We start from the raw sequence: 24,242 nt of genomic DNA on the forward strand, positions 1-24,242 counted from the left end.
TCTGGGCGCACAACAACAACAACAACAACAATAACAGTAAGTGAGTCTGGTCAGTAAATAAAGACTGTTGAGATACTGACTGAGGAGGAGGAGGAAAATAAAGTGACAGTGAGCACACAGTGATGATTAAGTGAGGTAAACAAAACAAAAATCAAAACAGAAAGTGGCATTCTGCTCTCGTGGCTGTTCGGGGAAGGAAGTGCAAACACACAGTGCATAACAGTCCGGGAATTAGAGAGCCAGGGAGAGAAAGAGGGAGGGAGGAGAAAGAGAGAGAGAGAGAGAGAGAAACCTGTAACTGAAGTGCACCATAAACCTGAGCTCGCTGGCATTTCTCTGTCGGACCGTGAGAGTGAAACTGCACCGCCGCATGAAAAAACTCTTTCCTCATTCGGTGACAACATCTCATTGGTAAGTTTCCATTTTTTACTGGTTCTGTAATTTGCAGTGATCATTGATTAATTGCTACGTTGTGTAGCAAAGTCACAGCATATTGCTTCATACACAGAGTAGTTTTTGTTGACTATAAAGTAATTTAAACTACATTCCCTTTTTGTTTGCATCTTCCAAGTGGTCATCAAACAAAAAGAAAATCCTCCTGTTTTTGGTCATAATTTAGCCTTTTAAAGACAGTTTTATCAAAGTGTGTATTGAGCTCTCAACCCCTAAAATATCCTCTCAGCCATGACATAAATGAGGTATTTGAGAGCACTATATGACACATTTGGTTGTCACAGCTAATGATAAACTTTAAGGGACATTATAATTAACAAATGTTGAGTTATCAATAGATTTGGAGGATTTGGAGGCAGGACTGTAAATCATAAACCCAAAAGTTTATAACAGAGTATAACAATATGTCCTTGGTGTTCAGAACCAAATGTTCTCAGTGTTGGGTCTCTACAACAAATTCTGCAATATAATACACTTTGGCTCAATATCAAATTTTAGGGGATTTTATCACATTTTGAAGGCGCTCTCAAATTTCAGTTAAGGAGAACACATTTAGGGAGGTTATCAGCACATTGTTGGGGCTACACAGCAAATTTTGGCACTATAATGAAATTTGGGGCAAATTGGGGTCGTTACGTAACAGTTAACACACTGGGGGATAGGTTAAGGACACTTTTACCAAATTTGGGGGTTGTATCAAAAAAAAACATTTTTGGGGGTGTGATGCAAACTTCTTTGTTTGGAAATAGATCAAACTTTGGGATCATGGCAATACATTTCTTGCAGCACAAAATTTGACAAATAGGCTGCACTGCAACAAATTACATGCCAAATGTTGGGGGGTTGCTAACAAAATTTGGGATTACACAAAACATTTTAGGTACACCATAATAAAGTCTGCTATTTTAACAAATAGTGAATTTTACAGATTAAAGTTTGGGAGCACCATAACATATTTTGGTATTTGAAGTGTTATCAAGACTTGATTAGATCCCTAGAAAGGTTTGTTCCGACCCTGCTGGTGTCACTGTTTACTGTGTAAACTCGAACCTCCACTTACTCTTTCATTACTGAAACATTTCCAGTTGCAGCCATGGAGTGCCTCAAAGACTGCTGCAAGAACTTCATAAAGAAGAAGGGGAAGGAACAGGAGACCCAGGGTAAACGGAAGTCACGCATGGCTGTGTATCAGACAGCTCCACCAGAGTGTTTTTTCTGACTGTGTGATCTATTTCCTCTGTCTTTCAAGTGATCGCAATGAAGATGCCTCCTAACAAGGCGCTGGCATCCGGAAGGGAGCCGGATGAAGGGAACAGGGGCGTCACAAGAGACTACCTCCTGTCCAAGCTGCCCCCGGATGGAAGAGATGTGCCGTTTGTCTTGCCGACCTTCAAAGCCTCCTACATCCAACCTAGAGGCTCCCGCTTCCCCAATTTACAACCTGGGCCTCAGAGTACGTACTGATGAACAATATTGTGAGACCGGCCTTAGATGTTTGTGTTGACTTAAAGGTTGGGCTGGTAAATAATGCCATCATTGTGTAACCACAGTGATTACACATCGTAACTCATGCCTTTATTCTCCAGGAATTATGATGAACATTTGGTTTTTTTTATTGCTTCATGAAGCACGTTATGGCTGGCTGCAGGATTTGTGGGATTTTTATGGCGAAAACAGGAGTCAGTCAAACCAGCTTTGCACCAGTGTTCATATCGAGGACCAGACAAGATCTTGGCCCATATCTGGCCAATCAAATGGCTGAAATAGGCTGTTATCATTATATATATAATTTTGTTTCTCTAGTGATGTAGAGAAGAAAAATCACAGAATATTCCAATGTTTTTTGAAGTTTCTGACACAATTCTGTCGGCTTTTGTAGAATTGAAAGCAGATATTGCAGATATGAACAGTATACAGCTGGGTTTTTCAACTCAAGACCTAAAAGAGAAATTTAGGACCCGGACTTTCAAAAATCCATCGTGACTTAACACAAAAGAGAGTGAGGGAATCAAAGAAGTCACACTCTACCTCAGCCAGGGAGCTCGGCACACAGCATCTGAGCTGAACACAAAAAAAACACACACAGAAACTTCTATACTACTGAGAAAAATGAATGTCTATATCATAGCTTTATTATGCATTTTACTCTGCGGATTGGAGGCCGAATAGAAATCCACGAACAACTTTGGGTCCTGACTCTAACATTGGGAAAGACTGTTATAAAGTATATGCCTGAGGTAACAGCTAACCCTGGTCCTCCAATGCCAGAACAAAGCTGACACTGTAGACGCTCATTTGCAGTTGGTTGGCTGAATCAAGTGAAGGAAACAGTCTCTCTGATTCTTTTTTCTTGCAAACAGGTTCTCTGCATTTCTAGTCTTTTTCTAGAAGATTTTTCTACCTGAATTTCTCCAGATGTCTGTAATCTTGACGAGACAAAGGTCTGATCATGCAGTTACGTTTGTGAGACATATTTTCCCAGCAGCAGCAACCCCATCCAATGCACGCTGCAGGAATTTAGGCTTTTCAGAACTTGAAATGACTGCACAATAGTTCAGTCAGCATGAATCCCCCACGCTGCAGCCTGGAGCCCAAAGACACTTAATCCAGGATGAAACAACAGATGTAATCTACAGTACATGGTTAGGTTAAGGTTAGGGGGACTGACACATTTAACTCCACCCACTCCTCCACAGTTGTGCATAGATTGATTTAAATCAGGAGGTATGACCAGACTTTTGATTACACAAGTACCAGGATATCCTGTTTCTACATGAATAGCTGCCTGCAGTCTTCCACTTTACTGACTGAAAAGAATCATTTGGTCAAAGGGAAGAACGTTGACCTCCAGCCCTGCTGCTGTCCATGTGCAGGTTCAGCCCGCTGCACGTATGCAGAGAGGAAAGCAGAGCTGCTGGGCTCCAGTCACTTCTCCTACAGCCCCGAGTCCAGTTTCCATCAGGGTCAGCTGACTGGGTTCATCTCCCCTGGATCGACACGGAGGAACAGAGAATCCAGTCCCCAAAGTCCAGGTAGCAGAAACACTGCTTCTCTTAAGTTATTTTAAAATACAAAACAGTGCAGAAATGTATATTAGTTACTTATGTAATCTGAGTAAATTATAATGAGAGACAAATGTAACAAATATTTCACATATTTAGGATTGAATGCCATTACCAATCATCTTTACATTTTTATCCCATCAACTTGCTTACTTTCTAATGTTCAAGAAATTACAATGACATGAAATGATGTGCATATTCATCATTATATACTTATACATATACACCTAGTAGTCCCTATTTCTAGTTTAGATATGGATTAATTACTTAGATTAATGTACTGTATTGATCCCAAAGTGGGACATTCTTTTGTTACAGGTTATCCAAGTGTTGCACCTATCAACACAAGAACAGAAAAATATATATCAGAAGAAAATATACACAACAAAACAAATCAAACAATAGCTTAATCCAATAGTACTGCATACTCTTTATATATCTATAGAATACACAATATATGACTAGAATACACTATCATATACTAAACTAACACTACTTAAATATAACAAATAACCAGATGACATACTATCATAGACTGTATAAAAGTATGTCTGACTGTATGTCTGTAATACAGTCTATGCATACTTTATAAGTAATGAGGCAGAGTGGTGGAATTATAAATATGTGCAAAATCACCATGTGCAGGTTATTGAATGAACAAAGCACACAGTCGTATGTCAGTTGAAGTGTTGTAAATATAGGGATAAATAAATTGTATCCCTAATAAATGACTAATACCTGCAGACAAACCTCATTAAACCACTTTAATGCGGACTGATCGTTTGCTTCCAGGTTGGAGTCTGAAGCCGGCCGTGGAGCAGCGATTGAGCAGCTCCATGTTTGATCTGTCCAGCAGCCCTCAGCTTCACATGCAGGTGAGACTGTTCTTTATATCTAATCTGTGCTCACACAGCGTTTCTCACCCTGTGTCAACCTGGACTAAATATAGTTTTATAGTTTCCACTGTCCTCGGCAGCATAGTCGAACTTTAGAAACAAGCCTCACACGCTGGTATTTTGATTTAAGGGGCAAAGTTAACAGGGTCATTTTTAATCCCAAAAAACTGAAAAAGAAGCTAATCAATTGTTTGTGTTTAAGATTTTGTAAGATATAAAAGGGGCCCGAGAATACGTTGGATTAACTATATTTTGAAACTGAAAAGATACTTGTTATCATCAGTTATCATCTTTACTGATAACACTTACAGTGCCGATAGAAAGTCATGATACCCTTTTGAAATAGTCACTTTTTCTTTTTTACATCCTGAAATGATAATAAATGTTTTCCCAGCGTGATTTACACATTTTGCCTTACAACATTCAATTTCTGAAAAATAATAAAAATATTAAAATCTAGAATAGCAGTGTTGGAAAAGTGATGAGTCCCCAGATTTAATCCTTTGTGGAGGCTCCTTTTGCTTTAATTACAGCATCAGTCTGTTTGGATCGGGCTCTACCAGCTTTGTGAACCTAGACTGGGAAATATTTCCCCGTTCTTCCTGAAGAACTGTTGGAGTTCAGTCAGATTCTGTGGTGAGCTCTGATGGACTGCTCTCTTCAAGTCCTTCACAGATGTTCTTTAGGATTCAGGTCAGGGCTCTGACTGGGCCACTCTAGGACAATCACCTTCCTGTCCTTTAGCCACTGTTGTTTTTATAGAGGTGTGTTTTGGGTCGTTGTCATACTGGAAGGTGAACCACCTGCCAATTTTCAAGTGTTTGACAGAGGGCTGCAGGTTTTCCTCAAGAATATGGGTGAACTTGGCAGCATCCATGTTCCCTTCAATCCTGACCAACTGCCCAGTCCCTGCTGCAAGCCCACAACATAATGCTGCCACCCCCATGCTTCACTGTAGGGATGCTGGGCCTCATTTATCAATCTTGCATGAAAACGGGCGCAGATCTAAGCGCAGAATTGGTCGTATGGCAGGACCCACTTGTGATTTATGAAACATTTGTATCCGACCAATCTCAGCGTACGAATGATCGGGCCTTGATAAATGCGGCGGCTGAATTCGATCGTCATTAACATGTTAAGCCCTTAAATATTCCTGTTTCGGAGGCCTCGCCCACTGAGGTCAAACATGCAGAGGAGAAACGCTGGTACAAAAAGAAACTTTTCCGACACACAGATCGGCATCCTGACATCCGAGATGGCGCAAAATAAAGATGTGCTTTTTGTCAGTCTTAAGAGTGGAATAAAAGGGGCCCATAAAAACGCTGTATGGAAAAGAATAACGGAGGCAGTCAACCCGAAGCAGCGCTCCACTGTGACCCGTGTGCGTGTGTGCGCACTGCTGAACCTGCGCTCCTGCTCTGTAGCGGGGTTTGCCAGCGGGGTTATTAGGTATTCCGTTAGACGATAACCTTTGTCACCTAGAAGAACCATACCAAGATGTTAATCATCTGATACCTTGTTTGATTTAATGCAATTTATCGAGGTTAGCCACTTACTGAGGAGATGACTTTGGCTCTGCAGTGCGCATTCCTGCAGCCGCGTGCCAACACATTCATTCATTAATTCATCTTCAACCGCTTGTCCCTGTCGGGGTCGCGGGGGGCTGGAGCCCAGCTGTTTTGAAATATAAAAGAATCGTGTGTGTGTGTGTGTGTGTCCCCTTGGCCATCTGGCCACTACGTTAAAAAGCGACAGCTTGGCATCACAAATCACCTGTACATTTATCGAGTGGTAGTTTTTGCGATTGATGAATGCGTAATCATTCATGGATGGTGTCTTCAGACGCACATGAGTACAATCAATTGCTCCAACCACAATTTTTATTTTTTTTTATTCGTTTTAAGAATCCGTTTTGATCTGTTCTTAATATGTGACTGCTTATGCTTAATGACAGCTGAGGTTTACTATTCCTGTAAAGATAATAAGTTTCCATTCAGTTCATCAGCTGATTAGTGGTAAAAAAAAAAAAACTTTTTATTTTCACCAACTAATCTGAGGTTTAGGGTAAAATACAATGCCCGTATATGTCATAGTACACTCATTGTTATTATATATAACATTATATATTATCCATATAACTCCATATAACCTCTTTAAGTCTTCAAAATAACCAAAAAAATGCAGCACCCCAGGAGATCATCTATTTATTACAGGAAGTGAAGGATTGAGCTTGTGAGTCATTCTGATATTGATCTGAAAGTGACGATAAAGTTGCCGGAGATTAATTTCAGCACTTATTCCTCCAGCTCTGAATGTGTCTCTGTGTGCTACGCATGATTCAGATGTTGATTGTCTTGCACGAAGTGCTATTTAATCAGTAATACAATAAGGAAAACAATGAGTTAGTCGGGGCGTATTTCTTTGTTCTATAAAGGATGTGGTGTGGTGTATCTGTCAAAAGCTCGGCTGTGTTACAAACAACCTAACGCCTCACCCAAAACCTCGACAAACATTTTATATTATTTTAATATTTCTGCTCACCTTGATGTCCTATCCCTAGGGACATGCAGTGGGTGTACAGTTACAGTTGAAATGGCCAACTGTTTAGCTTGGCAACATTATGAGCAAACAGTAGTAAATAATAATGAAAGTATGAAAGGCACAGCACAGCAGCTAACAGTAAACAAAATAAACCCGGGTTTCCAGAATGACGATAAAGAAATAAGAATCAGTGAGAGACGGTGACGAGAGGATTTTTAGGCATGACAATATCTACAAACAGAAATAACAAAAACAAAAATAACAAAAACAGAAATAACGCAACATCTGTTGGATAGATTGCAATGAAGTTTGGTGCAGACATTCATGGTCCCCAGAGGATGATTCTTTATTACTACAGTGATCCACTGACCTTTCCAATAGTGACACAATGAGGTTAATACTTGTAGTATTGAGTGAAATGTCTTGACAACTATTGTATTACTTTCCATTAAAAAAAAGTCATAAAGCTCTTGCTATCCTGACTGTCTGTCTGCAGCGCTTCGACTCTGTCTCCAGCGTCCTCAGCAGCACGTCCTCCACAATTGGCTCCATTGAAAGCAGCCTGGGTAACTTAAATACACATTTGTCTCTGTCTACAAACACTTTCCCATTCAAACTTTCTATTAAGTCTGATTAAGATCACTCTGCATTGTGCAATCATGAAAGGGTAGACACGATAATCACTTGCAAGTTTTTTTTCACTCAAGTCTAACGTTAAGCTTAAGAGATAAGCCTTCCCACACAAAGATTGTATTATTCCAGGAAGTGAAGCAGCTTTGCTGTAATACGACATACATCTTTTCTATTCTATGAAGATGAAATTGTTTGTTTTTCTTTTAATTGCAGCCTATGTTACAAAATGTCAGTCCTGCACTGCCAAGTTGACTCCCCAGCTGTTTGATGGCTACTTTAAGCTGTGAAAATATTTTAAATACAGCATACATTGAAACTGGGGGCGTGCAGACCACCACCTGATACTGTAGATAATACACTGACTATGGTTAAGTTCCTCATACAACCGCACAACCACAAAAGATCAGAATTATCCCTTTAAATTTGGTGCAAAAGTGCATACATTTCCATCAGTAACAAATCAATACAGCGACAATGTCACATTACGTCCAATCACAACCTATAATTTGTTCCTGTTGCGTTGCTGATGTTACAGACTCCATCACGCTTTCTGGGGATGAGCGCGAGTTGGGGAAGGTGTGCGTCCGAGTGAGCTACCAGGAGGCTCTGGAGCAGGTGTGGATCACTCTTGTTCAGGTAAGGTTACACGCTGTGAGAAGGGGACAGCGTGAGAACACAAAAAGCTCCATTGTGCTCTTCTGTAGCTTTTCTCAATGGACCCTCTGTGTGTCCAGAACACAGGTCTCTGTCAGCTCCTCTCAGTGCTGCATTAACTTTGGCTCCGACACTCAGGAGGGAGAGGTTGTTTTTTAAGAAACTGTCCTTGTTGATGTTGAAACACTGATCGATGTATCTGTGCATTCATACAAAAGGCAACACCTACAGTGTGTATATCGTACATTAAATCTTTTTTTTTCTTTGATGCAGAGACGTGCACTAATTCCTTAATGAACAAGGGCAAAAGGAAAATTGGGGCACCTCTTTCCCACCCAAGATTAAGGTTTTGGTTTGATTAGAGTTAATTTTTGTCCCAAGGTCACATGTTTGCAGCACTTGAACTATTCATTGGGACAATTGGATGAACACGTAGAGTTGCTGTGACATAAATACCCCTTTTTTGTGACTTTATGTCAAAAACGAGTCTTTTCTGGAGCATAAATGAAGCAGATCCTGCTTAAATAAATATTTTAAAGAGTACTTTAAATATTAAACCAGCCTGCTAACTCTTAAAAAATCTTAAAATCTACACTTTCACACAGGATATCATATTTTTTGTATTCTCTTGTTTTTGTGTTCCTGTCCTTTTTGCTGAGTAGAGCAGTTTGTCCCCAACCTGTTTGCTTAAGAGCACTGTAGACTAAAATAGATTTGACCTCAACTCTTACATTTTCCTTCTCTCGTTATCAGTGTTCAGACCTCAACGCTGTTCAGGATGGAGTGGAACAACAAAAGATTGGATTTAAAGGCATCATCACAATCCCCAAACCAATACAGTTTAAGAGCTCGATCAAGGAGTGGTGTCCGGTGAGGACCGCTGTGTTAACCTTTTCTTTGCGGTGTTGTAATGCCAGTTACATAAATTATATTTTTTTGTGTGCTCCGTCTGCTCTTTCAGGAAGTGTCCTTCATGGAGACCTTTGTATTTGCGCTGCGTCTCCAGCAGTTGCGTTGCAGTGCTTTGGTGTTGCGTCTGCAGACACACATCCCCAAGAAACGTACTCGGGCGGAGTGCGTCCTCTCCCTACGACAGCTCGGTCCTGAGGAGACGGAGCACTGGCTCGAGCTCAACCCTCCATCCAAATCTGCTGTGAGTGTTCATTTCATATGTAAGGAGTAGGGCCTGTGGCAGTAATGTCTGTTTTTAGTCTTAAGGCTGGTGTCTGGTCTTTGTTTGATCAGTGCTGCCAAGTTTGACAGTTTGAGTTCGGAGTTCATCAGAAGAATTGACGCTGCGTCAGAGACTCCTCTGCTCATACTGGTTGTCAGTCAGGTGCAGTGGATCTAGTAGATGAAATTAGGAGCAGACAGAGACAGTTAAAGCAACATTACTTTTGTCTACTATTGTCTCAATGTGCTGTCAGTATAGTGACAGTTTCAGGAAATATGAAAAAAAAAAATACAAAAAAGGTACCAACTATAGCTTTAAGAATGTTCTCGTATATTATTTTTACATTCAGAACAAAAGTACAATGTTTATTGTTTATATTGATATCTGTGATATTTGAGCTGAATGCTAACATGTTGTTGTTCCATGTACCATGTGGTTGGCATGCTAACACTTGCTAATAAGCACAAATCCCAAATTACAGCCGAGGCTGATGGGAATGGCATTGTTCTGCAGGTTTTGGTCATAAACTAAAATATTGGACAAACAGAATTTTTGACCTAATGATGGCGAAAGGTGAGAAGTCAGAGGACCAACAAAGTAATTACAATCCATCCTGATGAGAACATGATTGTCTGTAACAAATGCCAAGAAAATCCACACAATAGCGGTTTTGATATTTTAAGTCCCCAAATGTCAGCCCTGATGGTGGCAAGTGAGGGAGAGTCAGAGGACCACCAAAGTCAGCACCGTTCGATGTCCAGCCGTTGTGTCCAAGAGGAAAAACTTTATGTGTGAATTTCCTCTGTTGTCTGTTGTCTTTTATCGCCCCTTTGTATGTGCTCAGTAAGAACGAAGCACTGTGTGCGTCTCATAAAACTGTCCCTGTGATGCATTGTAGCTCAATGGCGTGTACCGCGCTCTTTGCCCTAACAGGGTAACGTTGAAGCTGAGAAAGACTTAGTTGGTGCATAACCACAGGAAAAAGAGAATTCATTATCAAGGGAAATTGGGAAACAGGCTTTTACTGGAGGAAAGAAACCAGAGCGCGGATTCTGGAAATGTAAGATGTGGAAAGTAGGTCAAACCATTTCAACAGAAGAGAGTGGTTTTGTTGATAAGTGGATGCGTGTCTAGCCTGTGACGACAAATTGTGAACTGTTTCTGCACTTAGTGGTTCAGACCCTGAATCACCATCATTAGGTTCTCAGAGGGTCGATTTGATTCAGTGAGTAATTTTACCAATCTGGTGAGCACAAAAGACACAAATTGTCCAAATCACTGTCAGTCAGTAGAGGCTTTTAAGAGATGGCTGGACTCGTGAAAGTCTTGAACAAGAAAATTATCAGCAGCATTTTGAAAAGAAGATGCATCACACAACAAGACTCAGAGTGCTTTGAGCGAAGTGCTAACATAAGCATGCTAACATGCTCACTATGACGATGCTAACAAGCTGATGTTTAGCAGGTATGTTTAACATATCCACCATTGTAGTTAAGCAGGTTAGAGTTTAGCATTTAGCTCTAAACACAAAGTCAAGCTGAGGCTGGTGGGAATGCAGTTAGTTTGTCTGGTGTTCACCTGATGATGGCACTAGAGGAAAATACAGGGCATCACCAAAGTTATAACAGTTCATCCTGAGGGGAGAATAATTGTCTCTGCCAAATTTGAAGGCGACCCATCCAATATTTGTCGAAATAGTTCACTGAAAGGCACAAATGTCAAACTCAATGTGGCAGTAGAGGATAGTCAGGGGAACACCAAAGTCAGAGGGATTCATCCTCTGGAGACCATGAACAAAGCAGGCATGATGAGATATGGATTTCAGCTGCATTTGAAATACAATCTGAATGATGTGAATAACAATTTCAAATGGCTCTTATAATATGCACAACACTTTTTGTGTTTAAGCTTATTGATTACACTATTATACATTATTATTATAAACTACGATTAGTTTAAACGTCCTTTTAAACGTCATGGAAATAAGTCGTTGGGAACACTATTAAATACTTAATTATCAAGCTATAATTGAATATTTATCTTTCAGGTGTGCCACTCTGAGCTGCATCTCTCCACCTGCTTTCAGCCAGTCAACGGACGCATCCAGCTCCAGGTCATCGCCGCCCAAAACCTCCCGGCTTCCTCCTCGCCACTCACCCAAGGTACTGTGGGTGTCACTGGAAATTACCTCAAATCTAATGTGAACTATTGACAACAACAAAAAAAAGAGAAGAGTAATTGCATTCCTGTGTGGCTCATGTGAGTAACCATACTGTTGTTTCCACCTCTGAAGCGTTTTTTGTCAAAGTGGAGATGCACCAGCTGGGGCGGATGGTGATGAAGAAGAAGACTCGCGTGCTGAAGGCCTCGGGGGGTCAGTGTAAGTGGAGCGAGACTTTTCACTTCCTCCTGGCTGCGTTAGACCACGCCTGCTCGCTGTCAGTCAAACTCTACAGCCGGAGCTCCGTCAGGAGGAAACAGTGTCTCGGACAGGTGAGTTGTTCTTACACCCGGTCTTATAATAACCTTTTCTTTAATTATTATGTCCTAGAGATATTTGTATTTTTATTACTCTTATTTATTGTCGATTGGTGTAATACTTCCCTGTGTAGACCTCATCACTGCTGATATGATGGAGTTTTTTTTAATGATCAAACACAACATTTGACAAAACAATCTCACCCCAAGGTCAATTTAGTGGTTGTTCTGGACATGATCTCCATTAGAAGACTGAAGTTTCTAAGTTGTCATGGCAGTGTAGAAGTTCGAATGTCCTTCACTGTGGCACTGTAAGGATTTCTCGTCCACGTTGGCTTAAGAGTCTAAAAATAAATGTTAAAGAAATAAAATCAGTTTATACATCTGAAATAGATGTTTATTACTTTAAAAACATTTCTTTGGTAAATTAACTCTTGTAGTTTTTTCCTGCTATAAGGAGCTGGTAATGGACCCAACACACACACACACACGCACACATGCACACACGCACACACGCACACACGCACACACGCACACACGCACACACACACACACACACACACACACACACACACACACACACACACACACACACACACACACACACACGCACACACACACACACACACACATACATTATGAAGAGATGAGATTTGAAGATGATTGGAGATTAAATGTGAATCACTTCCTTCCTAATGTTTCTGGTAGGTTCAGGTGGGATTCGACAGCCCTGTCCCAGAGGCAGTAGAGCAGTGGAAGGACACGATGGCTCAACCAGAGAAAGTGGTGTCTGCGTGGCACAAGCTGAGCACTACCTAAACCTCTTCTCCTAAACGACTTCTTTATGCACAACGGACGTGATGCTCTCGTGCTGCAGGTCCAGCTGTGCGCGGCTGGGCTTTCTTTTCCTGTTGGCCGGTCACAGTCTTTATGGACCAGACTGTAAAGTTCTGAACGTGCTCTGAATGTACGGAGGGAACACATTTGCACTGTTCAGGCGCTCGGTTGTAAATAGGGGTTTCGAACAAAGTGTAGTAGCTGGAAACATTTCCTTCTCTTTGGTGGTTTTTGTGTAGATAAAGTTAAGTTTTAAAAAAAAACTTTTGACTTAATGAAAACAAAGTCAATTGCATAGCATTTAGCTGTATAAACTGCTGTATTTTGTAATTCAAATGCCTTTTTAGTCACTCTCTTTGAGTTGGATAGAAAGTAGCAGAGAAAGTCACCATAAACTCATCGTAGTAAAAACTTCTTGTTATCAGTCTGTAATAAAGAACCATCTTACAGGATAAGGCTAATGATATTCTATATTTTCTCAACAAATCCATAAAAAGATCAAAACTACGTTCTGGATTGCTTCCTAGCTTCCCACCCTGTCTCTAGCTTTCAGTTTAACCCCACTGGTTTAATACTGAAAACCTAAATCTTCAAAATCAAAATTGATTTATGAATACATAGTTTCATTTTTTAAAAAGGCTCTGTCCTTTCCTAAAACAGCTGTGGTCTGCAATAACTGATGTGTTCTGGCCAGTTAGAGACAGTGGAAACAAGCTGTGAACACAACACTGTGACATATCATCAACTTTGTAGAACTCATAATTAAAAGTTGCAAACATAAGGCCAATATTAACTCTCTTTTACGTCTGTTTTTCTAGAACTCTCTGGCTCTTAAGCTGCTAAGTTCTTCACTATGTTCACCAGATATTCACAAACTGTGAGCAGATAGTCTACAGTCGGTTTTTACAGTCGTTTTTTTTTTTTTTTTTTACAGTCGGTGTTAATTTTTAACATTCATGGTAGTCTCATGGACTAAACGTGAAGTTCCAGTATAAAATCATCACAGAGTCTTTTTCGGCAAATACACTCATCAAATAAGCCATCGAGACCATTTTTTCGTGTAACAACTATTAATGGAGAAATCCGGGAGAGTAGCTAACAGCCAAATGCGGCTAACACTGATTAGCTCAGGGCAGTACGGTGAAGGCATTAAAACGGCTTTTTAACCACTAACACTGCTCACACCAAACCTGAAGAAGAGTCCCTACACATAAAACAAAACACCAACAACGTAGTTAGTGAACCAGAGTTTATTAAGAGTGTTTTAAAGACTTACCAAATGGCCCCTGTACCAGCTCCTCTCGTAGTAAAGTCCATTCAAGTTGATTTTTTAAATGCAATCCAAAAGGAAGGAGCCCATTGGTGCTTTGTTTTCTGTGTAGGGACTCTTCTCATGCTGCTGCAGAGGTTTGGTGTTATTTTGAGCAGTATTAGTTGTTAAAAAAGTTGTTTTAATGCCTTCACCGTGCTGCAACGAGCTAATCAGTGTTAGCCACATTTGGCTGTTGGCGACTGTTAGCGACTTTCTGGGATTTCTCCGTTAATAGTTATTACACAAGAAAATTGTCTTAATGGTTTATTAGATGAGTGTTTTTGCATAAAAAAGACCCTGGCATGATTTTACGCCGGAATTTCCCTTTATTCACATAGTAAATGTTGTGAATGCAAACAAAACTACTTGGTTAGGTTTTTAAAAAGATCATGGTTTGGGTTAAGATAAGGTAAGTTATGTACCTGACGTAAGTTAAATCAGGTCAACGACAACTTTTGGACACACAGGAGCAGTAGAATCAGTTCACTGCTGGTTTTGGTCTTTTCATGGTGCTTGTCGACAACAAGAGAAATATAGATATCACTCGACTTATCCTCTTGTTCCTTTAATGGTGAGCTTCCCTTTCACTAATTTAATAGGATATCATGTTACTGTATCAAACCTTAGCTGTACGCTTTGGACAAAAGCACTTTACTTTTTTTTAAATGTATTTAATGTATTCATGTTGAAAGTTTAGTGATTAAAAATAGGTGTCATTTAGAAAGTTAGTTTGTGTGTTTATTGAAAGAGAGAAGTGAAGAGAGCACTAATGAGAAATAACATGTTTATTAGTCTGTTTCCTTTCAAGTTTGTACAATAATTCTGAGATTTTAAGTGAGATGTGAATGATTTTTTTATTTGAGGCACAATAAATGCAAACAGGCCAAAGTGTTCAGCATGTACATCACGCACGTTGCACACAGTGCAGCACCTGTAGAATAGGTCAACAACCATAAACCACAGCGTCACTTTTTATTGAAGAGGCCACAGGTTGAGAAATCTCAGGGCAAACCGCAAGAGAATCTGCCACGGTGCTCTGGAACATCCTGTTTTTCGATTTCACCCGTTATTAGAAAGGCAATTTAATGTCACTACTGTATGTAGGCAATCTTAGTCTCATCCTCAACATTTGAGGAGTGACTAAAAGCATACTTGTCGTTTGTAGGAAAATCCGAACAATTTCCCTTTAGCTGCAACCATTTCAAAAGTTATTTAATTTAAACTAAATTCGTCCATGTTTTGAAAATGACAGTGCTTTCGCTTAAAAAAACTATTTCCTGCAAAGAAAAGCAACACTTACTAGTCATTATTACAGGGAATGTGTGAAGGTTTGTAACAATCTTTACTATTCAAGTAATCATTCTGAACATAAAGTAACATTTTTGAGGGGCAAATTTGTACTATTTGGGAATAAAACCCTCTGGTTTATCATCCCAGGAAGGAATCCTGTCTCCATTTAAGTCTCATAAAGCATGGGATTGACCGGTGGTGTGCTCTGTGTAACCAGCTGTAGACGTGGACATGCAAACACACACCCAGTGAACAATAAGTCTGTGGACCAAGAAAACAGAGTCCAGCGCGTGTTTGTGTTTCAAGTGTGTGTGACCAGGACAACCGGGCTCCCCACGTGAGCTGGCCTGCGTCACAGCCCTTCATATCCTGGCCGGCCAAAACACCATCATCTTTATTTTGACGTAATTAATGTTTGATTTATGGTTAATGTTACACAGAGACACACCTTAACCTGTAACTTGAGCATGTTTGACTTTGACTCAAGAAAGTTGCTTGATTCTCGCAAGCAGGATTTGGGGATATTGTTCCTTTATGTGCTGAACAGATTCTTCTCTTGACACTCATTTGGCCGGTGGCCACACTGAGTCTTCTGCACATTCCAGTTGTCTCATAACCGCATGCCTGTATTTGCAGGTTCCTTCACCTGGGAGACGCGTAGGAGAGTCCTGCAGCAGAGAAGAGAGCTGGAAAATGCATGCCACTCTTATCATATGAAGCCGCTTCCTCTGGTTTTCATCCAAAATAAATAGTTATGTAACATTACATGAAATACGACACTAAACTAAATTAATTAAAACTTGCTGACAACCTGTTTGAAAAACTCAGAAGAAAAAAAAAAAAAAAACACACATCTTTTATGAAATCCTATTAAAAAAACGTGATTCTGCAGGACTGCAGGTGTGCATCTTCCAGCTGGATTTTAAGGGATTTAGAAAGAAATCTCGCAGGATTTCCAGCTGAAAAGGTGTTTTTGACATACAACATTGTGTGGCAGTCCTGTATGTATTCATGTATTCAGATTAGCCTGAGAGCGAGCTCAAGTTTTATTTGCTCTGGCTGGTGCGTCTGATCCTCCTCAGGCTCAAACAGATTTCCAGCTGACCTGGCACTAGCCGGGCCAACCATTTATCTCACATGGGACGGGTTTGATAGGATGACTGAAAACTTGCGGATCACGCGCTTTACACAATATACGTGATAACTGATGGATCATAAGTGATGATTGTGTCTATATGTTGTTTTTAAGGAAAATCCTACTAATTCTTTTTTCTAATAACATTGCATCAAATTAGAGCTTGAAAGGTTTCGCTCACATTTACAAACATCATCAGTTACTCTCAAGCCATGGATGGATAATGCGACAATAGGGCCCCTGGGAACAGACACGTAATCCATCCATGCCCTCAACTCTGCAGAGTACTTTAACATCTCTCATTGTTCTGGTTTTCTAACTTGCAACTTGACTTTTTTAGTACACAATCACTCTCAAAGCTTCATTTTCAGGCGCATCATTTAGCTGTTCGATCCCCCCCCCCCCCCCCACCCCCCCCCCTAAAAACCCACAGTAGAGTATCTATTACAGACAGACACAGTAAGCGAATAGCTGTTGAACATAGCATTTAGCAGCCAAAGAGCCACATTTTCCCATCAGGAGTTGATGGAGACCAGAACGGAGGTAAAAGAGAGTGAGAGTAAATTTGAGAGATGGAAAGAAATATGGCTCTAAGTGAATGCTAATGTTGCTAGGAAACTGTATGCTAACACATTTGTTAGTGTAGTTCTCACAGCTTGTTTACTGCTGCTCTCAAGGGGCCAAACAATCAGCTATTGGTGATTTAAATTATACAGTAAATACTCTGTTGAACTTGAGGGCAAGATTACTTTTGCCCCCAACAATGTAAACTGAACTAATGAATTAGAGGATTTGATCCCTGGAGAGGTTTCAAACTCTCTTGAAACCTCTCCAACTCTCCAATGAAAGTAGTCGTTCAGGAGAGCAGCAGCGTATAATGTGCAGCCGGGCCACATGTGGTTGCAGAAGCAGGAGTTTCAGGAACAATACTCTCTCATCTCACCAACCACATTAACCCGTCCCGTTAACCAGGGATATGTGCACTTACTGTAGCCCTTCTATGGGGTACAGCTGCTGCACAGCAGAAGAGCTGTGTTCGACCACCAGCTGCTGGGTTTTCATCAAAATGGGATTAAAAAAATAAAATCTCTCATCTATCTGAAGGATGTTTCCTACAGCTTCATCTCCTGGATTTGAATTCTTCACATACTGAAATTGATGGAGTCAAAACAAGCACAAGCACAAGCACAAGCACAAGCACAAGCACAAGCACATTATTCCACTACACATTTACATTAATTACATCCGTTTTACATTTCAGTATATTATATATTATATCTCCACACTGGCCTGGGAACGCCTCGGGATCCCCCAGTTAGAGCTGGTTAATGTGGCCCGGGAAAGGGAAGTTTGGGGTCCCCTGCTGGAGCTTCTGCCCCCGCGACACGACCCTGGATAAGCGGCTGAAGATGAGCGATCGAGTGAGTGTCCAAGGATGTATTTTATTTTTAGGGATACCAAAATGGCAGATACTGATAGATAGATAGATAGATAGATAGATAGATAGATAGATAGATAGATAGATAGATAGATAGATAGATAGATAGATAGATAGATAGATTTGTTGTTGTTATTTATCCCCCCTTTTTAAAAGAAAGAAATCTTCATTATTAAAAATAACTGAGCTGCTTTAAAGTCATTCAGCTTTTCAGTACATTATCTTTGAATGAAAATTTAAGAAAGTAGTAGTTAATCACTAGTTGGGGGACCTCAGAGTTGCATCTCTGCTCTTTGCAGACGATGTGGTTCTCTTGGCTTCAGCAGAACTAACCTCCAGAGGGCACCCGGGAAGTGTTCAGCCGAGCGTGAAGCAGTCGGGCTGAGTGGATTGGGAGTGAATTACTGGCTTAGTGAAGGAGTTTAATTATTTCAGGTCTTGTTCGAGTAAGGTTAAAAGATGGACAGGCGCTCAGCAAAGTCAGCACTGATGCAGCCATTGTGGTGAGACAGTCCATCTACGTCCCAACCCACACCTGGTCCCGAGCTTTTAACACAACATGTTGATGCAACAAATAAAAATCGGTCATTGCCATCAGTAAAAGCCATCTTATTTGCCAATACCAATGTTCAGCCTATAAATCGGTCAGGTTATTCCTATATTTTAACTTCTGCACTTTTTATGCCTTAGATTCTCTTTTTTTATTTGCATGTTTTTTCTTTTTTATAAATATTTAAATGAGCATTGTTAGAGTAAGTGTTGAAAGGAAGGAAGGAAGGACTTGAGTCTTTATCAAACACCAGTCATGCTGTGGAGCCTCTGAAGGAGTCAGTGCGCCCTCGTGTGATCCTCTGCAGAGAGTGCAGGATTGGATTGGCCTCCTCGTGTTGAGCAAGGTGTGAGTGAGTGTGGGTGTGAATCATAGACTGTATGTAAAGAGGGTGCCGCCTTTATTGAGGCAAAAACAAAACATTAAATAACCCGAGCAGGCAGGAACAGGCAAAGCTCAGTTGCCAAGATCCCAGTGAACACAATGGATACAGACAAGAAGAATGTGACTCTGAGAGAAGGATTCCTGGTGAAAAGGGTAAGATATTTTTGTGTAGCCTAACACATCCTAATACAAACACTGTTAAATATAGATTTAACTGAATCAGTGTGACATGTAGTGAGGGATTTAGCAGATATATTTGTATTTGTGGAAAGGAGTTTTGACTTTTTCTTAGATTGATCTTTTATCACTAAAATTGAAGTAGTATATAAATCCCCATAGGCTCAACTTCATGAGGTATATAAAGGCAGGACCTTTGAAAGAGTATTTTGCCTTTCTGAAATGATAACTCATTTTTGATATTGTCATTACAGGGTCATCTTGTACACAACTGGAAGCCGCGCTGGTTCGTTTTGATGCCAGACAAGCTGATATATTATAAGTTTGAAGGAGGCAAAAGGGACTCATGTCAGCGAGGGAAAGTCCTCCTGAAGGACTGTGTGATCACCTGTCCTTTTCTGGAGTATGAGAACAGGCCGGTGAGTTATTCCAGACTCCAGTGTCACGTACTGTTTGACATAAACACAAGTTTCAAAGGGCTCAAATGTTTTAGAAGACTAGAAAACAGATTATAGACCTACTGAAATGTTCAGTGTTTCCTTAGTTTACGTGAATTTGTCCTCTTGTGAACTATATGGATTCAAATTCACTTGTTGCATTTTTTAAAACATTTCATTACAAACCTCCTTATTTTTCTGCCTTATGTCTATAATTCATGAAATCAGTCGTTAAATCCAAAGAAGGCCACATGGTATAATAAACCTTCATGTTAAAGGGGGGAGTGATAACAATATAAGGCAATACATTTATAAATAAATGCGCCATTATCATTTAGATTCTGTCATAAAACAATTATATACTGTATTTGTAGAAATACACTGATTTAAATTCATATTGTTTGATTCAGTGGTGGAAGAAGTAAAAAGTATAACTAACGTGGTCTGAAAATACTCCACTACGAGTAAAGGAAGAATTCAAAATATAAAAGGATTATCAGAAAAATGACATTTTCAAAAGTAAAAGTACACATTATGCAAATTGGATCCTTTCAAAGTTGTTTTTATATTATTAAGAGAATATTATATTATTCTGCTTTTATCACAAACAAATACTTGTAAGTGTGTTTTCATGCAGATCGTAGATTGTAGTTGATTCATGTGGTTGTCATATGGGGTTCATTAATAGTAGAGTACTGCATCATCAGCAAAACATGTATTTATGTAAACAGTAAGTATAAGTTATCAAATAAATGTAGCGCAGTAAAAAGTAAAAGATTTCCCTCTAAAATGTAGTGGAGTACAAGTATAAAGTAGCAGAAAATGAAAATACTCAAGTAGTATGTCTAAATTGTGCAGTTCTTGGGTAAATGTACTTGTGTCTTTGTGTCCCAGCTGATGTCTTTGACAGGACTGGACTACATTTCCTCTTCAGTGTTTTCCTCTGTTTATGTTTTTATTGGTAGAAACCACACTGAAGGTGCGGCTTCACCAGCTGTAGCTCTCTGATACTTTCACATGCCTCAGGTTACTGTTTTGTCAGGACCTGATCTCCATCACCTTCCAACTGTGATGAACAATTTATTATCTGTTTATTATATTATAACAAACTCTCCTTTCTAAACATGTTTCTATAGTTGGTGTTCAAGCTCCAGACCAAGAATGGGGTGGATCATTTTTTGGAGGCTTGTTCCCGGGAAGAGAGAGATGACTGGGCGGGTGACATCACCGCTGCGGTCGACAAGCTGCAGACGGCTGAAGGTGGGAAGGTGACCGAGCAGCAAGACCCTTCTGGATCCCAGTTACACAACATCAATCTGAGGTAAGTCTTAAAAAGCCAAAGTTCACCCACACAGACCTCCACATGTTTTCACTGTCTCAGCCTGCTGACATCTTACTTATGTGTATTTCTTTGTCTGTTTCAAAGCAAAGTGTTGGACTCCATGTATGACGTCCACAGTGGCATCAAGCTGAGCAACCACGTGGAGCAGGGTAGTACGTACAGCAACTGTTTCTCTGGTGAGCCTTTACAACAGGGGGTCACTAACTACATTTGTCTGAGGGCCAGGTTTTAAAGCAGACACTTTCAAATAATAATAATACAGAACACAACAAGTTTAAGCCCAATTAGACTAACATTGATTTGATTTGATGATGAACATTTTCACTTTAGGGGCACCCAGTTGCTCACAGAGTAGATGCCTCATATCAGGTTCGTAGGATATCGTACGAAAAGTTCCGCACAAAAATTTGTATGATATCTTACGAAATGGCTGATGGAAGTCGACCGGTGACAGACAGGAAGTCGACCGCAAAGGTTGCTTTTGGTGTCGGTTAGGTTTAGGCACCAAAACTTCTGTTACGTTACTGGTTTTAGCCTAAATGTGATGGTTAGGGTTAGGCATGAAAACCATTATGTACTGTAAAACATTAACTGGACATTGATTGACACAATGTGATGTCCCTGCAGGTTCAGCGGTGGTGGACTGGCTGGTGTTCATGCAGCTGGTTCTGAGCCGCGTGGAGGCCATGACGCTGGCCTCGGCCCTGCTGGAGGAGGGTTTCCTGCGGACTGTCGGCCTGAAGAGTGTGGAGGCTCTCCGCACAGCCGGCCTCAGCGAGCAGTTCATGGACGACTCCACTGCGCTTTACAGCTTTGTGAGTACCAGGACATCTCTGTGTACTGACCTCCAGCACTTTTTGTTTTCAGTGTTAATGTAATTATTTAGCAGGTTGGCTTAGCACTTAAACCACTGCATGTTTATGTGTGATCACAGTCTGACAGCTTGAAGAAGAGAGGCAGTGTGAAGGCAGAGACGTCGCTGTCTGCAGTGGAGCTCAGCGGAAAAGTGATAAAGAGAGGATATCTACTGAAACAGGTAAACACACTGTCAATAAATCCACAGCCCTAAAATAACTGCATAAATGAATAATATTAAGCAGCAATTTTAAATATTTAAAAGGGTTTGGAAGTTGACTTTTGTAATGGTTCATTTTATACATTTAATAAGGCTGAGGATGTGGATGAAAGTATTTTAGTAACAATGTATTATTATTTAGCTGCAGACTTTATGGCTAATTACAAAGTGAGATCCCCCATTAGTAAATGGATTACCAGCATTTGTAAAAGCATTATTACTGAGGAAGTTAAACACCAGCCAAAGGGGGGTTTCACAAAATGGCAACCCAGAAATTGATCTTATTCGTGCTCCAACTTTCAAACCTTGTATGAAAACAGGGACACAGAAGGAAGAACTGGAAGGTGCGACTGTTTGTGCTGCGTTCAGAGCCTTCTTACCTTCACTATTATGATCCCACCAAGGTGAGTGTACAGCACATAAGGAGGGCTGACTCCGCAGGGCATTACACTACAATTAAGACCATTAAATCAAGAAAATCCTGGTTAAAACCTCAGGGAAATCTGTTGTATTTTTTACTGATGAACACATAGATTACATGATGACTCATGGCTATGACTCAGTCTGATCCACTTCCTGTCTTGTGTCACTTGTCAGGATGACATCAGCCCCGTTGGCGGCTTCTCGCTGCGAGCCTGTCTGGTGTCTTCTCTGAACGATAACGGAGTTCCCTCAGGTGAGTCACAGAAGCTCGCACACTACTTAACAAAGTTATTTAAGCAAATAAATTAGGACGATTAATGGGAAGAAATGGTTGAGCTCTCCTGTTTGACTGCAGTTATATGTCCAGGGGAGCTTTGCATCCTTCTTAGAGAGGTTTTTTTTTTCATTACTTTTCTTATTATCTCATCAGTGAATTGCTGGTACTATAATGATGATACGAATAATAGCTTTATTCATATAGCATCTTTGAAAACAAAAGTTTACAAAGTGCTTTTACAGACAGAGCAAAGGCAAAAGCACATAGAAATACAATAACCTATACATATATAAGATAAATGATAGGACACTTTTAACCAACAGTAAAAAAATAACAAATAATTAATAAGAAATACAATTAACCGATGATAAGGTCAAAAGACATTAGAGAATATTAAATAATATTTAAAAAACGAATTAACTAACAATTATTGTCTGTGTATCCAAAGCAGATCGATTTTATTATTGTAATTATAATACCATAATAATAATAATAATAATAATAATAATAATATAAAATGTATTTATTACGATGAACATGGGCACTTTGGTGTAGTTTGAGTTCTTCCTCATACAAAGTCCTGCTGCTGTACATTTTGACACTCCAACAAATGTACTGTTTATCTATAAATTATTACCGATTATTAGTTTTGTTTTGTTTTTTTGATCCTATTCCTAACCCAGTGGAATAGGAGGGTGAGGTCAGAAATGATTGTGTTAGTTTTGTTTTTTTCAAGAGCTAAATATACTGTATACAAAAATACAGAATAAAGCCAGAATTGTACTTGTATTTTGTGCTCCTGATGAAATGTGAGCCATCTTCTAAAGTATTTAACACTAAAGTTAAGATTAGTTAGCATTCGTTTTATATTTCTTGACACATCTTCCCTGTCGAGTTTTCAGATTTGTTTTCTTTCACTGAGAAAATGTACCCGTTGAGTTGTAACTTCTGTCTGTCAGTGAAAATCAGTAATTTACTGACTGATTTCTCGTCCCACACAGGTGTGAAAGGCAACATTCAGGGCAACTTGTTCAAAATCATCACTCAGTCGGACACACATTACTTCATCCAGGCTCCGACCCGTCAGCAGAAGATGGACTGGATCGATGCGATCAGAGAGCAGACATAGAGCAGTTCAAACACATCAGCTAGAGTTCGTTTCTCCAGCCATGAAGAACAAAGATTTACACATTCCATGAATGTAAACTGCAGCAGCAAACTGGGAACATGCAATTTAAGTGGAAGTGTTGATAGTTACGTTGTATTTCTGTTCATTTGTCTCTAAAATGATGATTATGATCATTTGAATATTTAAAGGATTTAAGGCTTTTAAAAGCCCGGCAGTTGTAGCACTTTCTCTTGTAATCATTCAGTTTTTCATGTGTTTTAAAATATTTTTTCATCATGAAACCATAAATAATATTGACTTTATTCTCCACATTGATTTTCTACATAACTTCAGGCACCAGTGGTCAAAAGTACATTTACTAAAGTACTGTACTGAAGTGCAGTTCTGAGGTACTTTTATTTTACTTGAGTGTTTTTATGTGCTGCTGCTTTATACTTTTACTCTACTTTTACGATAATAGATTATTTATTTCTATAGCACTTGACTTATCAAAGTGCTTTCCAGAAAAACAAAATAAAACCAGAAACTACAGAAACAATGGGATA

General features: G+C 39.8%; 2 protein-coding genes across 2 annotated transcripts; both read left to right on the top strand.

Moving 5' to 3' along the window:
• The first annotated feature begins 347 nt into the window (after positions 1–347).
• On the top strand, positions 348–12,731 carry tc2n (tandem C2 domains, nuclear). Its single transcript, XM_083924881.1, has 12 exons — positions 348–411; positions 1,539–1,613; positions 1,703–1,906; positions 3,327–3,485; positions 4,308–4,390; positions 7,449–7,518; positions 8,121–8,221; positions 8,993–9,109; positions 9,201–9,392; positions 11,461–11,575; positions 11,707–11,906; positions 12,600–12,731. The coding sequence occupies exons 2-12, from the start codon at positions 1,547–1,549 to the stop codon at positions 12,708–12,710; spliced, it is 1,419 nt and encodes a 472-aa protein (XP_083781007.1). The 5' UTR covers positions 348–411; positions 1,539–1,546; the 3' UTR covers positions 12,711–12,731.
• A 6,189-nt stretch (positions 12,732–18,920) lies between these two features.
• On the top strand, positions 18,921–24,031 carry plek2 (pleckstrin 2). The gene is made up of 9 exons (XM_083924870.1): positions 18,921–18,990; positions 19,269–19,433; positions 20,588–20,772; positions 20,878–20,969; positions 21,421–21,608; positions 21,728–21,829; positions 22,189–22,272; positions 22,466–22,544; positions 23,570–24,031. Exons 1-9 carry the CDS (start codon positions 18,937–18,939, stop codon positions 23,695–23,697), a joined length of 1,077 nt encoding a protein of 358 aa, XP_083780996.1. The 5' UTR covers positions 18,921–18,936; the 3' UTR covers positions 23,698–24,031.
• The last annotated feature ends 211 nt before the right edge of the window (positions 24,032–24,242 follow it).

This window comes from Echiichthys vipera (assembly GCF_963691815.1).
Source record: "Echiichthys vipera genome assembly, chromosome: 12".
Taxonomy (NCBI): domain Eukaryota; kingdom Metazoa; phylum Chordata; class Actinopteri; order Perciformes; family Trachinidae; genus Echiichthys; species Echiichthys vipera.

Excerpts from the sequence above, each read along its gene's own strand:
- plek2 (XM_083924870.1), top strand. The coding sequence starts at position 18,937 with ATGGATACAGACAAGAAGAATGTGACTCTGAGAGAAGGATTCCTGGTG. Across the intron at positions 20,970-21,420 it reads GTACAGCAACTGTTTCTCTG|GTTCAGCGGTGGTGGACTGG; the intron begins GTGAGCCTTTAC and ends ATGTCCCTGCAG. Across the intron at positions 21,609-21,727 it reads CCACTGCGCTTTACAGCTTT|TCTGACAGCTTGAAGAAGAG; the intron begins GTGAGTACCAGG and ends GTGTGATCACAG.
- tc2n (XM_083924881.1), top strand. The coding sequence starts at position 1,547 with ATGGAGTGCCTCAAAGACTGCTGCAAGAACTTCATAAAGAAGAAGGGG. Across the intron at positions 1,907-3,326 it reads TTTACAACCTGGGCCTCAGA|GTTCAGCCCGCTGCACGTAT; the intron begins GTACGTACTGAT and ends GTCCATGTGCAG. Across the intron at positions 11,907-12,599 it reads GGAAACAGTGTCTCGGACAG|GTTCAGGTGGGATTCGACAG; the intron begins GTGAGTTGTTCT and ends TGTTTCTGGTAG.